This window comes from Procambarus clarkii, chromosome 40 (genome assembly GCF_040958095.1).
Source record: "Procambarus clarkii isolate CNS0578487 chromosome 40, FALCON_Pclarkii_2.0, whole genome shotgun sequence".
NCBI lineage: Eukaryota > Metazoa > Arthropoda > Malacostraca > Decapoda > Cambaridae > Procambarus > Procambarus clarkii.
The window spans coordinates 2838825-2854046 of NC_091189.1; the positions used below are offsets into that span (position 1 = coordinate 2838825).

Sequence of the window (15222 nt, forward strand, 5' to 3'; positions counted from 1 at the left end):
AATACACTATAGCAAGTTTGTTGACACCGAGGTATGCGAGAAACAACTCCCATATTCTCCTTGGATGTTTCACTGATTGTTTATCACATTTTTTATGTTTATTTGCAAGAGTACACGTGTTGAATAACTTAAATTCACATAATTTACAAAAACTACGATTTGGTTTACCTGGTATATTTCATCACTCCCATCCAGGAGGCCTGGTCGACGACCGGGCCACGGGGACGCTAAGCCCCGGAAGCACCTCAAGGTAAGGTACAGTGATACTGAAAATCGTACAAGAACATAATATACAATTGTCAGGGTGGACAAAGACAAACTCTTTAGTGCAGGTGGAACATGAACAAGGGAACACAGGTGGAAACTTAGTACCCAGATGAGCCACAGAGACATTAGAAAGAATTTTTTCAGTGTCAGGGTAGTTAACAAATGAAATGCATTAAGTAGTGTTGTGGTGGAGGCTGACTCCATCCACAGTTTCAAATGTAGATATGACAGAGCCCAATAGGCTCAGGAATCTGTACACCGGTTGATTGACAGTTGAGAGGCGGGACCAAAGAGCCAGAGCTCAACCCCCACAAACACAACTAGGTGAGTACACATGTTGGGCTCTGGGTGATGACAAGGCTTAATTGGCATCATAAAGGTGACAATGTGGATTGAAAAAAAGGCTCAAGAAACCAATGTGCCACCTAGATGACAGCAGGCCATCATGTAACATGATAATGGTTTAATCAATTGGTTTACATGGTATACTTCATTACAACCATATGGAGCTGTGAAAAACCACTTCATCATCATCACTATGCATATCAAATAAGTGATGGAATTTTTTAGTGACCGCATTTGCCTAGTAACATGATAATGATAATCACATGGTAACATGATCTTGAAACATAATAGCAGAATTTTTTATGGGTCAAAGTAAACTCCATTACATTTACATAGTTATTATATTCTTATTTGCAACATATGTGCAAAACCAGAGAATCCTACAATGTAAAACCCAGATAACGATGGTTTAAATCATGACAACAACCGCTCTCTAATCAACCCAAAGATTATTGTAGGCAAGTTGAAGGACAATGTGAAAGTTCACTCTCCAAGGTAACTTTAGCAGAAATAAAAATATTGCCCCTTCAGTGGAAGTTCAAACTGAATATTAATACCTGGATACCAATTTTGAGCATTAGCATGATATGGTAACCATACCTCCACTCTAACACTATATCTAATGTATTATGAACATTTTATAAACTGATGAGGTTAATTAAATTACAGTCTGGATGGTGATTAAAAAAATGTATGTACTGTAAACATTTTATTAAAAACATTTTAAGGTTCCCACCACCATGCACACACACGCACATACATACACATGCATACAGTCACATGTTGCTCTATGATTCATATATTGTTACCGATGAAATCACTGACAAATTAAGGCTTGTTTTGCAAGAATAAAAAAAAAATTGACCCCATGCACAAAATTACAAATGAAACAATTACATTTAAATTACTATGCTAAATTTATTTAATTATTCTTAAAAACCTGTAACTACTTCAGAACTCTTTTTACATCCACATAATCAACATTAATATATAAAATGGAGTCACTCATTCTATAGACTCGTATGATCACACAGTTAAACATTTACTTTCACCTTTTCATTTGAGCCTATATGTATTTCATTTCCAAAGCACCTTTTTCAGGACAAATAAAATGTGACACTTGGTAATCTTGGCTTACCTTAAACGTCTATATGAATCCCGTCTTCAAATACAGCATATAACCAATCCAATTTGACAATTATGCCTGTTTTCTGAAGCCAATTGCCTTTGAACATTAATATTTCATTCACTGTTCTTCAAATATATTATATATATTATATATAATATATAAGGGACAAAAGCTAGTAGTTTGTAAAGAAAAATACATCAAATATGGCCAGGATCACAAAAGAACCTCCTTACATAACAATGATGCATCCAAACACCCTCCTTCTCAAGACATCATGGAAGAAGACAACTTGCAATATAGTGTCTTCATTACTTTATAATTATTATGCCCTTTATGTCCCACACTTCAAAATTAAAACTATATGGAAAGAAACAGGTAATTAATATTTAAAGTAAACACATGGTCGTGTGTATTTTTTCAGTAATTTTACAGCAATATTTACCATCACTGATTTAATATCAATTTCTACCAATTTCTACATATGTAGAGCAAAGCAATAGAGTAATTATGAAATTTGCTTCTCAGGATATCCGGCTCCTGATTTACCTCACCTGAAACTAACAAATTAATAATTACTTTGCATGTGTAAAGATTTCCAAGTATCAATGAAAATGAATCTGTTAAAACTTGGAGGGGGGGGGGGGGGGGGGGTGTTTGCAAGAACCTGCTCTGGACAAGTTTCTAATGCTTCAATAAATAACTAGGTGCTAAAGTGGGGTTGTAAAATCAAGTTATTGATGCGCTAGACATTAGGATCTACAAATTTTAAGAGCATCCCACAAAAGAATTTCGACACCTTTACCTTACAATCCCGCAGACTTTAAATAATAATAAATAATACTTAAAGGTTTAGATTAAAAAATAGCCATTTAAATTATGATTGAAATGGGCATGTATGAAATGTGTGGCAAAAGATAATGAGAATACCACTGGGAAAAAGACAGATGCACCTGCATACTCATTTATTTTACATAATTTATGTGACCTCTTTAGTACTGATTGTCCAGGGCCTAAAATTTAGGTACTAGTAAGGTTACCTTAAGTTATACCAGTACCTGTGAATAATAAAGCGATATATATAAGTCACGAATATAATACAGTACATACATAAACAAGTGTATTCTGACTTTTGTAGATACTCGACTCCTATTCATACTTTTATCAAGCTACAAAACCCCCACTCCAAGATACCGACCTAACAATGCTGTTAGCGCAGTAAGTATATGGTGATAAAGCTTATTTTCCCTAAGTACTTGGCACATGTCAGTCATAAATTATGTCCTAGTTTGCAGAAAACAGAGAAAAGAATTAGCTACAGCTACTGGCTGACTTAAAACAATTATTAAACTGATTCTTAATGTACTTTGGGAAACTTATAGAATAATAATGTATAAAAAAAAAAAAAAAAAATTGCCATGGAAGTGAAAACAAATGGAATGTGAAGAGAGCCTAAGTAAAAATGACATTCAATTTTTTTTTTTTTATAAAATATATCAATATATATATATACATTATACAAGATTAAAGAAATAAGAGAATCTACACAAAAATTATTGATTATTAGTACAGTAGTGCAATTAAACTGTGGAAGAGCTTCACAACTCTTACACTTTTTAGCCATACTTTTCATAAATATTTATTACTGAGTGTATACATACATGTGTGTGCATGCTTATGTGCATGTGTGGGTGTGCATTTGTGTAAGTTAATGTTTCAACATATAAACATCAAAACATGTTCATTCATGTAAACAAAGATGTGCATATACTTGTGTATATTAATATATACATACTGTATATGCATACATGTGGACATACACAATTAAGCATTGTGAACATGAATTTACATACATACTTTCTCGCACTTACATACACTAACGCATCAAAGTAGTTGTGCAAAGAGCTTATGTTACTGTAGCAAGTATCAGAATCACATTTAAATGCTGTATATGGATAGAAAAATGCTATAACTTTTCATAACATTTGAGAGAGTGAAATTGAGAGACTATGCAGCAGTTTTGTGGTGTCTGTATCTCATGGAGATATCAATGCACTAGAAAGGTTACAAAGACATGCTGCTAAAATGGCATATGGAATTAAAAAAAAAACTAAGGCTATGAGAAGATGCTAAAGGTGTTAAATATGCCAAAGTGGAAGATATAAGGAAAAAGAGGAGATATGCTCACCACTTACAAAATAGTGACAGTGAACTTAAATTGAATTGAACAGTGAATTTTTAAATCTCCAGCTTTAAGAACAAGATTTAAGCTAAAGAAATAAAGGTGGAGAAAAAAAAAAGAAAAAAAAAAAATTACAAACAGTTGGGTTGAAACAATTTAAGTGAGGTGGTGAATACCATAAGCATCAGCAGTTTTAAAGCACCATATAACAATTATAAGGAAGACAGGACAACCCCTCAGCATAGTTCCCATCCTGTAACTACACTTAATTATTTAGGCAATTACACACACACACACATGCATGTATGAACACAAGACAAATACAAGTCAATTTGGATAAATTCAATGTAATGGAGTGTGGAACAAGTTAATACAGTTAAGAAAGCTTACACTACACTTGGCAATTTCAGAATCATCTTCAAATTCATGGCTGAAGAAATACTACAGTAATTATTCATGAAAAATACATATACTAATTTGAGTCTCAAATTTTGTATCCAAATTTTAAAAAGTATACCAATAAATTAGAAATGATGCAGAGACATGCTATTACATGCTTTCCTGACCTAATACAAAGACTTCCTGATCTGACAGAGTTGACAAATAGAATTTTTTTAAACCCACAACTTTAAGAATGAAAGACCAGAGATTCAAGCTAAGAGAAAAAAGTGTTGAAAAACATGCAAAAGTTCTTATTGCAAACAGTGTTACACCAATGGAATATATTAAATGAGAGGGGTAGTGGATGACAATACCACTGGAAGCTTCATATCGTCATATGACAAAGCTTACAAGGAAGACGGAACACCACAAGAGTAGCTTTCATCATATAACTACACTTAGGCAATTACAATAAACTAGTCTCAGAACTGAGAGGTGCAGGTTTAGAGGAAAGATTAAAGGAATTATATCATCACTGGTCAATAGATGAGAAGAAATGAGGACACATGATTACCACACACAAAATACTAAGAGGAATAGGCAGGGAAGACAAGGGTTGACACAAGCAAGGGCATACAAATAGAAATAAAGTGCCCGAATGTGCCATAGACACATTTGGAAAAAAAATTGCAAAAGTTGTGAACAAAGAAAATACTCTTATAAAGTGAAGTGATGTGGGCGAGACCAAATAAGTGAAGCTCATTTCCCACAAGTACAATTACACGAGTGGTACAAGCATGCACCCCTCAGACACACACACACACACACACACACACACACACACACACACACACACACACACACACACGAACACACACACACACGAACACGCACACACACGAACACACGCACACACACGCACACGCTGCACAGACTTCCATTTTTCTGGGAATCAATTACAGTATTTAATTATGCATCAATTCATTAAAATATACAAAGAATTAAATTGCATTAATCTTCAAGAGCTTCACAGCCTCAGTTCAGGGTTTCATGGTCATTATAACTAATAAAACTTCTCTACTAAAGATGCTGTTGAAACTTAATGCGCTACACTTATGAACCTAACACTGAAGTAACAAGAAGCACCCACCACCATATTATAAAACTATATTAAACCCATTTTAAAGTAATATCCCTCCACCAATGAATGTTCAAAATAATTATTGTGTCATATCTTAGTGACAAAGGAATTATGACAGTCTTAGCTAAAAATTATAGGTGCTGTGAATAATACATGGATGTTATGTTGTAGAAACTTTTTAAATGACTTAATAACAACCGGCAATTAACCTGCAATGTTAACTAAAATAATGCATCATGATTATAACCCTCTCCACTATTCAATCCTCAGCACTGTTATTTCTCACACACATGCTTGTTTAATCGAGAGAGTTTGATATGGTGATAAATTATCCCTTGATCCCATGTAAGAAAACAATGGAAAAGATATTTGATATAAAAAATTACATTATTTAATTCCAAGAATAACTCATACTCCACTTTCATTGTCACAATTTTATCATATGAAAATCAAAATGGAGTTACTTGCAGCAATTCACTGACACAAGCTCAAAACTTGCATAATGGTATCCAACAATCGATTAAAAACACGAGCCATTACTTGCAACTGCAGTGTATCGTAGTACAATGCCTTAGAATAAAACAAACTTTTACAATTTTGAGCAAATTACGAGCTAACAATTTTACGAAGTGCATCTGGTAGTATACTAAACTAGTCCAATATGTTCTTGGGAATGTTTAAGAGATACTCCATACAATTAACCAATAAAATTTGATGTGCCTGTTAGCCTTGTGCAGGTATCACAGCTTGACCACGCCATTAAAACAGACCCTACCTAACCACCTGGAATAGTTATGCATTTGCCTATACTGGAACACATACTACAGTATATACTGCTCTTGTTTAACTTGGAATCTCATTAACTGCACTTAAAATGTAAATTTACCCAAATCTTTTATTTATCAAGTAATAATCACAATTGCTCATGGCCAATACCAAGATTTTTAATCTAAAATAAACCAAATGGGGTTTTGCCACATCTAAGAAAAAGATTATGACAATTCTAAGCCTGCAGTTATGATGGAGTCTTGAATTATAATGTACTGGAAGTTCAATCAATTTTTAAAGGCATACAGGTCTGTACATACAGCAATAAAGATAGGCTGATAAGCTAAAATTGAGTTAAATAGACTGTACAATAAATGCTGTTCTGAGGAAAGAGCCATGTCTACACAAAATTAATTAGTTAAATATATATATAGCTAATATTGCCATCACCTGAATCTTACAAAGGTTTATAACAAACATTTAATATAGAGTTAACTGTAAAGAATTTACCCCATTTACCATTTGCTTGTTAATACAGAACATGGGCCTTAAGCTACTGCACCCTATATTGGTAATAATAATTTTACATCATTCCCTCCACAAGTCTGATTAACCATACATCTAGCACAGAATTTTAATGCATATAAAGTAACTATACATGTATAAAAATAATTACAAACTGAAAAACACACCAGCTCATTGATGTTCTATGTGAAAAGCTTCCTACTCTACAGCAATAGCAATTATCAGACAAGCTCTCCAACATAAGATAAATAAGCTCTCTCCTCAGCATATTACTGTACAACAAACGAACTCTTTCTCCAGCATATTACCAGCTACCAATGAGCCTTCTACATAGCATATCAATCGAGCTCTCGGTTTAAGGAGGATATTACCAGTAATGTAATAAGCAACATTGCCCTTTCGCTATACCACTATACCAGGTGTGACATTTTTATATAAAAAACCTTCTCTGGATTTCTTAGAAGGCACTGATTTCACATTCTCACCTGGACAGATCATACAGGAAGATATAACTCTGGAAGTTATGGGATAATGTCATATTTACAATATATATAGTTTACTCGAGCTGAAGTCGACTATGCCTGAACAACTTCAAGCAGTCTACTATATTTCAGTGCTGCTCCCTTAAATTAGCACCTCTTTCATGGTATATTTGCTCGAGGCAAGTAGCATCGTTTTCTTGTGCTTTTTACTCACAGACACTTCATATAGTTAATAAATTCCCTGATTAGCCTTTATATCAAACTGGCTGGTACTAGCTACTGAATTTTTTCTATTTCTCACAAAATCCATGTCAGTATGTACATGATTCTTAAATGCTGTGTTAGGCTCACAAAATGCCTAACTTTATAAAGTACACTTAAACATCAGGGTAAAGGACTTTAGCAGTTTGTACAAAGCTACATTTTCTTGTTTTACACAGAAATTTGTATGTTATCTACAGACAGCACAATTTATATATGCTTTCTTGGCTATCATTAAAGTTCACATTAAGTACAAATGATAAAACCTTTCTAGCTTCATCATGGATGGTATTTTTGTTGTAATTTCCAGTTACAGAAGTATTTCTTGCAACATCTTTAACTGGGCATCAATTAAGTAACAATCTGTCATTCACAACCATGATAGAAATACGCTTAGTTTACAAATTCTGAACATTTATGATCTATGTTCTCACTTGAAATCACAAAAATATTAGACCTAGCTCTAAAACCCTGTTGATGATAATCCCATAAAGCATCACCGAGTTCTGGGTATTGGAGCATTTACTGCATACTGTACTGAACACAAAACCATCACTTTGCATCATTTCATGTAAAAAAACAAACAAAAAAAAGCAATTCACTTAATAAAAAATACACAGACCACAAATTAATTGGCTTGCCATTTAAAAGAGCCATTCATAATCCACTGTTGAGTTACTGAGCCGTCACACGGTTTGAGGACAGGCAGGGTAACATCCCGAGCATCAGGCTTTTGTAAGCATCGCCCAGAGTTTACATGGCGAATTGATCCATCCTGAAAATAGAATACAAATTATTTTCCAGTTATTTAATTAAACTAACAGGAATGTAACACCGACTTATACCTGTTTTTATATTATAAAATAAATAACTACTAAAAAATGACATACCACTGCTCCTTCTCCTCCACCAATATAAATTAAACCAAGAAACTACAGTATGTACTACATGTACTTTGCTAATAAAAACTACAACAAAACAGTCCCTGCCATATTAAACAATTACTCTATGAAAAATAGTAAGTTAGGAGGTATAATTTCCCTATGAATTCACAAAGCAGTATAAAATCTATAGAATCCAGGTAATGAGAAAAATTTAATGCAAGGTGAAAATAAAAAATGTTTAATTGAAAAATATACTCCACTCGATAACACTATTACTGAACTATAGTATTTTATTTTTATTTTTAATTTTAAGAGGGATAAACTTTGATAAAAATATCGTGGAGTATCCAAAAGTTACTATTTTAACTGAATGTTAACATCGCAAATTTTTATGTCAATCTCTATTGAATCCCTGTAATACTGTACTGTATATCTACAACTTAATAATCATTACACCAGAAGAAATACAAAATTATATGAAACATGTTTGCTGATGACCTCAAGCTAGTAGGTAAGATAAGAAACTTAAGACGACTGTCATGCCCTTCAAGTAGACCTGGACAAAATAATGGACTCGAATTTAGGGGTGTTGGTCAAATCGACCATGGTTCTGTCTGCACTTGTTCCTTTCCTGGTCGACAAAGTTCGCCCTGCTTCTGGCTCCAAAAATCTGAGGGTTTTGGAAGCATGGGCAGGATTTACCTCGGGATGTGACATAGGGTGGATCCAGGGTTTACCCCTTCCGATACGGGCACAGAGGCAGTTGAGCCTCTCAATCCCACCGAGGCTTCTGGGTCTTTCCAGCTAGATCACCTCACTGTAAGTACTGTTTAACACTTTCGCCCGGGCATGACGCAGCATTGCGTCATCCGTTTACTGGCGGTAATACCGGGGATGACGCAGCATTGCGTCATCCACTTTAAATAATCGCCAAAAATCAGGTTTTTATCAGATTTTTTTGGGACTGGTTTTAAAATGCGCGCCGATGTCTTCCCATTTTCTTTGTCGAGCCTCGTGGCCCTCAGGCGGCTTGGCACACGCCGTGGGCCCATTGTTTTCGCTCCACTGTTGTGACCAATGTTGCCTCCCCTCGCATCTCAAACGTGTGAACATTTCGGCTATTTTCCGTGGCTATATTTCTTACTGCGGCTTTAGAAACTATCTACGCTTACTCCACGATGGATAGTGATCATGAACAAGGCCCTTCCAGGAAGAAAATTGCGAAAGAAAGGCTTGAAAAGGGCGGGAATTGGGAGTGTAGCTGGAAGGCATCTGAGCGCTCACTTGCGGCTAACGCGTGGCCCGTCTTCAACTCGTTGGCGGTTGGAGCGTGACCAGGTTTTTTATTTTATATGCTAATGTTCCTATAGAGAATTCTATTGCGAACCCATTGAGACCAAAATGAAAAATCTAGGACGAAAATTGGGGTGACCAGAGTGAAAATAGTGAAAACATTTTATCGCGTTTGTGCGCTCCTGGGTAACTCGTTCGCACTTTCTCTGTTTGCTGCGGGTAATTAGCCGGGCTTTTGGAGTTTATATGCATTTAGTGCTGTAGAAAATTCTATTGCGAACACAATGATACAAAATTTAATCTCGTAGGACGAGAATTAAGGTGACAAAGTTGAAGAGAGTATACACTTTTCAGAATTTACGCGCGCTCCCGTGACACCCTGGGTCCCATATCGCACAGTTGAGGGGTGGCGGGCGGGGTGCACGAAAGTGTTAATAGTGTGTACGCTAATACTCATTTCGTTTGTTGTGGCATTGAGTACTAGGAGATTTTGAACCCATCTTTGAGTAGGCATTTCAATTCTAGTGAATCATTTTCAGTCTGTTGGTTGTTTAAGTTCTTCACTTTTGTAAACCATGCATTTGTCTGTATTGCTTTGTCTACTTTCTGGATTCTTCCTCTGAATAATCTTAAAAATACCCAGCTCTCTCCGCTTATACAAGGGGACCAGGTTCTGGTCTCTAGTAGGCCAACAGGATAAGTATGACTTATGTGAATTAGTAATGTAAAGCTATCTCGGTGATATGCATCAGCGAGCCACCAAGGAGCTTCCTTTGCCCAAGAAAAGCAATCAAGCTACTCACTCTGCAGGTGTTTTACATGACACTGGGTGGGAACTTTTATTACAAATAGATATAAGTTATTATTCCTATCAGAATTCACAGTACCTGATCATTATAAGTCCACATCTGGTTACCACCCATGCCGTGACAACGCACAAGCTTCACCGGCCCACTAGGGTTGGAGGCATCTAGACAGTTGTCATCGGACATAATCTGTTGCCTCTTTGTGTAAGCAAACACCTGAGAACATTATTTTTTCATTAGTGTATGCTGAAAACTCATAATAATTATACTGTACATTGTAAAATATTTAAATTGTATACAGTTTCTTACTTGCTAGAGGGTGACATTCAAATTGTTAACTGATACAATACCCTCTTATTCTGAGAATAATTAATAGTATATTAAAATCACTAACCAAATGTTCAATATTTTCAATATATCATGTAAAAATTTAGACTCACTTACAGTAATTAAGACCAAGAAAAACAGAAAATGCAACAAAGACATTATTTGGAAGAGAGAAACCAAGCACACTCATGCAAATGTGTTTCATGCATAAAAGCAGACACTACAAAAGCACTACAGCATACATTAACAAATATGAACCTGAATATATACAAATATGATTCCTGAAAATGAATTACTAATCACAAAAAAAATTTAGCTGCCTTATTAACGTTATATTGCTACTGCTCCATCAAGCGATAAGTGCCATTGCCCCACTCACACAATGGAGCCTAGTTGTGCCCAGGAATATTCAAGAATCTCGCTTATAAAGTTATGATTATGACTAGAGACCTCAGGCAATCATTTGCCTACCATATATTGGACAAAAATCTTAAAAAAACCCTTCGTTACCTTCCTGGGCCTTAGTAAAAAGATGGGCACAAAGTTTGGTGTAGCACCATCGACTGACATCCATCCTCCAATTAACTTGAAAAATATCCCTTAGAATATGACTGACAATAATTCTTCACTCTCTACTGCCAAGCTAAAATAAGTACTGCATAATTGCTTATTTTCCAACATCAATAACCAATGCTTAACAAATTTTTTTTTTAATTAATTAAAAAAAAAATTTGTTAAGCATTGGTTATTGATGTTGGAAAATAAGCAATTATTTGTAAAATAATAAGTAGTATTTGAAAAAAAATAAGCAGTATTTGTTTTTATGCACTACTGTTATAAGATATATCTAATTTTTGGGTGTCCAGTTTGAAGGTTAAATTGATAAATTTTTAATTAACATTTTTCTTCATGGAGGAAAATTACAGCAAGTATCAACCGTTACACAATTGCTTATGACAAACACACAGTATGAGGATTCACCCAAGGTAAAGATGGCTTATGTCTAACAAAATTTGTCACTTTAGAAATTTAAGGAAATTGGTGTTTGCTAATAAATTCCTGCAATTACTAAGATTTGACATATCTCTGGCTGTTATTGCCTATTAAAATTATAGGCCTACTTATTATAAATTTAAAATAATTAATCAGGAGAGTTTTGGCACCATTGCACCCCAAAAATATTTTTAAATGTTTATTCTCACTTTACCTGAACTGAGGAGAGTTCACGGAATATATGGAAGGTGGTTAGGAAGAGGAGAAAGATTATTGTTTGGTATGGGAGCCCCCACCCATCATAAAAATGGTAGGCAATTGTGCTTCTGGCATTTTCTCGTGTCTTTTTCTATTTCCCTCTTGAGACTCACTGGATGCTTTTCTTACAAGAAACCTGTCCTTGTAATGCTGTCCATACAGCATTTGTTTTTGTCTGTGACTTAAAAGGGGAGGGGGAGAGGGAAGGGGAGGGGGGAGGGGGAAGGGGAGGGGGGAAGGGGAGGGGGGAGGGGGAGGGGGGAGGGGGGAGGGGGGAGGGGGGAGGGGGAGGGGGGAGGGGGGAGGGGGAGGGGGAGGGGGGAGGGGGAGGGGGAGGAGGAGGTGTTACTGTTTGGAAGGGGAGTCCCCTTCCATTATAACATCAGGCAGTGATGACTTCTCTGAGGTACACTCTCTCCTACGTTTTGCATGCATACCACTAAGTATGTGGCTCACTGCTTGCTCGTCTTACTAAGAATCTGTCGAAAGACACTTGTTTTTCCCTACATTTTAATACTTGTCTGTAGCGAGACATCACATTGTCATTTAAAAGGTCAATGCTACAGCTTTATCTGGGTGAGTTTTTTTCAACAAAACTTTGCAGTTCTTCACATACTTCACACATTTTCTTAACAAGGAAGGGACATCATCATCTGCCTCTTCTCACAACTATTTTCTTAGGTTGAACCTTACCACCGTATTTCTTGGGACTCATTGCGTGATATATAATAATTACTTTTATAAACAAAAAAGCACAAAAACATTTAAATTCTTTACAAGTGCGATCGTCACAAAGTGGGTGGCTCTGGTAAACTGAGGCCGGGTCGGCCCGTGCCACAGGCACCACCCCCTCGGTCAACCCAAACTTGTATCAACAAAGTCGCTAGTCAGGGCAAAGGTCGTAAGTCGAGTTGCATTTTCCAACAAAATTTATGTCGTAACTAAAAAAATTCGTAAGTAGGGGCAGTCTTAAGTCAAGGCGCCACCGTATTGAGGTTTCTCTGTATGGAACTGTGTACATAATTTGTTTTTGTTTTTTACTTTTGCCAAAAATATGGTACTTTTATTTTCTCAAATGTTTTAAGAACTATACAGAATGGTGCTCCAGGGCTGAAAGAATCAAGCACTCCAGTGGTTAAGCCTTTATGTGAATCTTAGAAATAGTAGCTAATATTGATTTTAAGATAAACAAATTTAAAAATTTAATATAACCCAATTTGAGGAGAAAATTACAGTACAACCTTGATTCGGCAAAATATATGGAAAAGGCCTAACTGGTTGCTATTCCTGTTCCTATCAGTGTTTAATTTATCTATATATTTTTTTTTAAGTGTGATCAGAGCCATATTTAAGAAGTTACCACTCATATTCTAATTTTTCCTATGATCTACGAGTCGATTTCAGTGAGCAAAATTAATTTCATCCTGACCTGATTGTAAAGAGAGATTTCACCCTCATTGTCAGTATTCCTCAGGATCCAGCCCCATTATATTATTTTTTAAAGGTGGCGACATGACCCAAAAATTATGTAAATGAACCAGACCTATCAGGTTTTCCACATGTTCATGAACTCTGGCTCTACATCCTAAGCAAATTCGCATATCACCTGCTTTGCCAAATACCTGTTCAACAACGCAGGGGAGTAAAACCTAGCCAGTAATGTGTTGCAACCAGAGATTTGCCAAAGAGAACGCTGCACTAATTTTGTTTTACTTTGCATGATGTTCCTTAAGCCAAGACAATAAAATAAAATATTAACTAACCCTTTCTAATACAATACTGAATATCAGTTTCACAATATACCCCTACTGAAAACAGCACACAATGTTCACCACACATACGGACCTGTTGACCCGACAGCTTCTGACACTTTGATAATTTCAGATTGGGGCGAGTATTAATCAGGCACAAGTCATCTGGGGATTTTATCTGTTGGTGTGAGCATGACAGAGCCCTAAATATAGAGCAAAGTTGCATACCACAATCTGATAAAAATAAAGCCAACCCACAAGCAATAGGCTAGTACCAATGAGAAAATTATCTACATATAAAGAGAATTTATGTATAATTAATTATAATTCATTGTGCCAGGGGATAGGCAGCCAATGTATATATGTTAGGCTTATATCATTTCAAATCCGCAAAGATAATACCACACGAGACTAGATGGCATGGCCAGATGTGCAAAAGATCCCCAATGAAATGCAGAGGTGCAATAGGTATGCTGAGAGAACTCAACAACAAAGGCCCAAGACTTTTCAACACGGTACCAGGTTCGTTCTCAACACACAATCGAGAATTCTGGGTTTGAATCCTGGATGGGACAAATAGTTTGGTGCATTTCCTATTACCTAATGGGCCTGTTCACCTAACAATAAATCGGTACCTCAGGAGTTTATTTGCTTCTTGTTGGTTGAATGCTGGGAAAAGTCAGTCATTTGATGGGGGGTGGGGGGCAGAACCCTGATATAAGCCTAACTTGTACTGTATGTATAAAATGGCTGCCTGTTTCCCAACAAATGATTTACTTAATTATTAACTTTAAAGAAAATTATCTTCATAAATTCACTCTTCACAGTTTTCCTATGATAAACATCTCAAAAAACAATGGATTATAATTATATTTTTAATAATTAATTATTGTAGTATTACAGTAACTTTTACAAATTTTCCAAATTCTTTGAATAAATGTGTTTCCATGTATCAAAGATTTCCAATAGCTAAGAAACTGCCCAATTCATGCAAAATACCCCATGCAAGTTACAATAAAAAACATCAGTGCAGAATTCCATCTATTTTAGAAAAGCATAGGTTTTTTATATTACTACACAGTGCTATACTATGTCAGTAAACACAATAAGAAATCATGAAGATCCATTGTTAACCATCGAACAGCATGCACGGAAGCAACTGATAAGAGGCAAAGGCTGGAAAGATCCATAGAACATTATAAATATAATTATTCTTCCATAATCAGACCTGGTTGCCACCTAGGCCATGACAATAACTGGTGCCAAGATTCTCTCCACTCTTGCGACCTAAAGTATCCAAGCAGCTCTGCGTCTCTGCATTTCGAATCTACAGGAATTCAAGTTAAATAAATGTAAGAACAGCAATTTCAACAATACTGAATTATTTTTCATACCATAAAACATCAATGCCAAAAAGTGATTATTCCTAAAG

The 15222-nt window shown here is 35.7% G+C and overlaps 1 protein-coding gene across 11 annotated transcripts in view; it reads right to left on the reverse strand.

The window, feature by feature from the left end:
* Positions 1 to 1306: 1306 nt before the first annotated feature.
* Pgant5 (polypeptide N-acetylgalactosaminyltransferase 5) overlaps positions 1307 to 15222 on the reverse strand; it is a 648526-nt gene continuing 634610 nt past the window's right edge. For all 11 annotated transcript variants that reach the window (XM_069338615.1, XM_069338608.1, XM_069338612.1 and 8 more), the window contains 3 exons: positions 15019 to 15117; positions 10543 to 10677; positions 1307 to 8253 (listed from right to left, as the gene is read on the reverse strand). In XM_069338615.1, the coding sequence (XP_069194716.1) occupies positions 8107 to 8253; positions 10543 to 10677; positions 15019 to 15117 (381 nt within the window). In that variant the 3' untranslated portion in view covers positions 1307 to 8106. The remainder of the gene's footprint in view (positions 8254 to 10542; positions 10678 to 15018; positions 15118 to 15222) is intronic.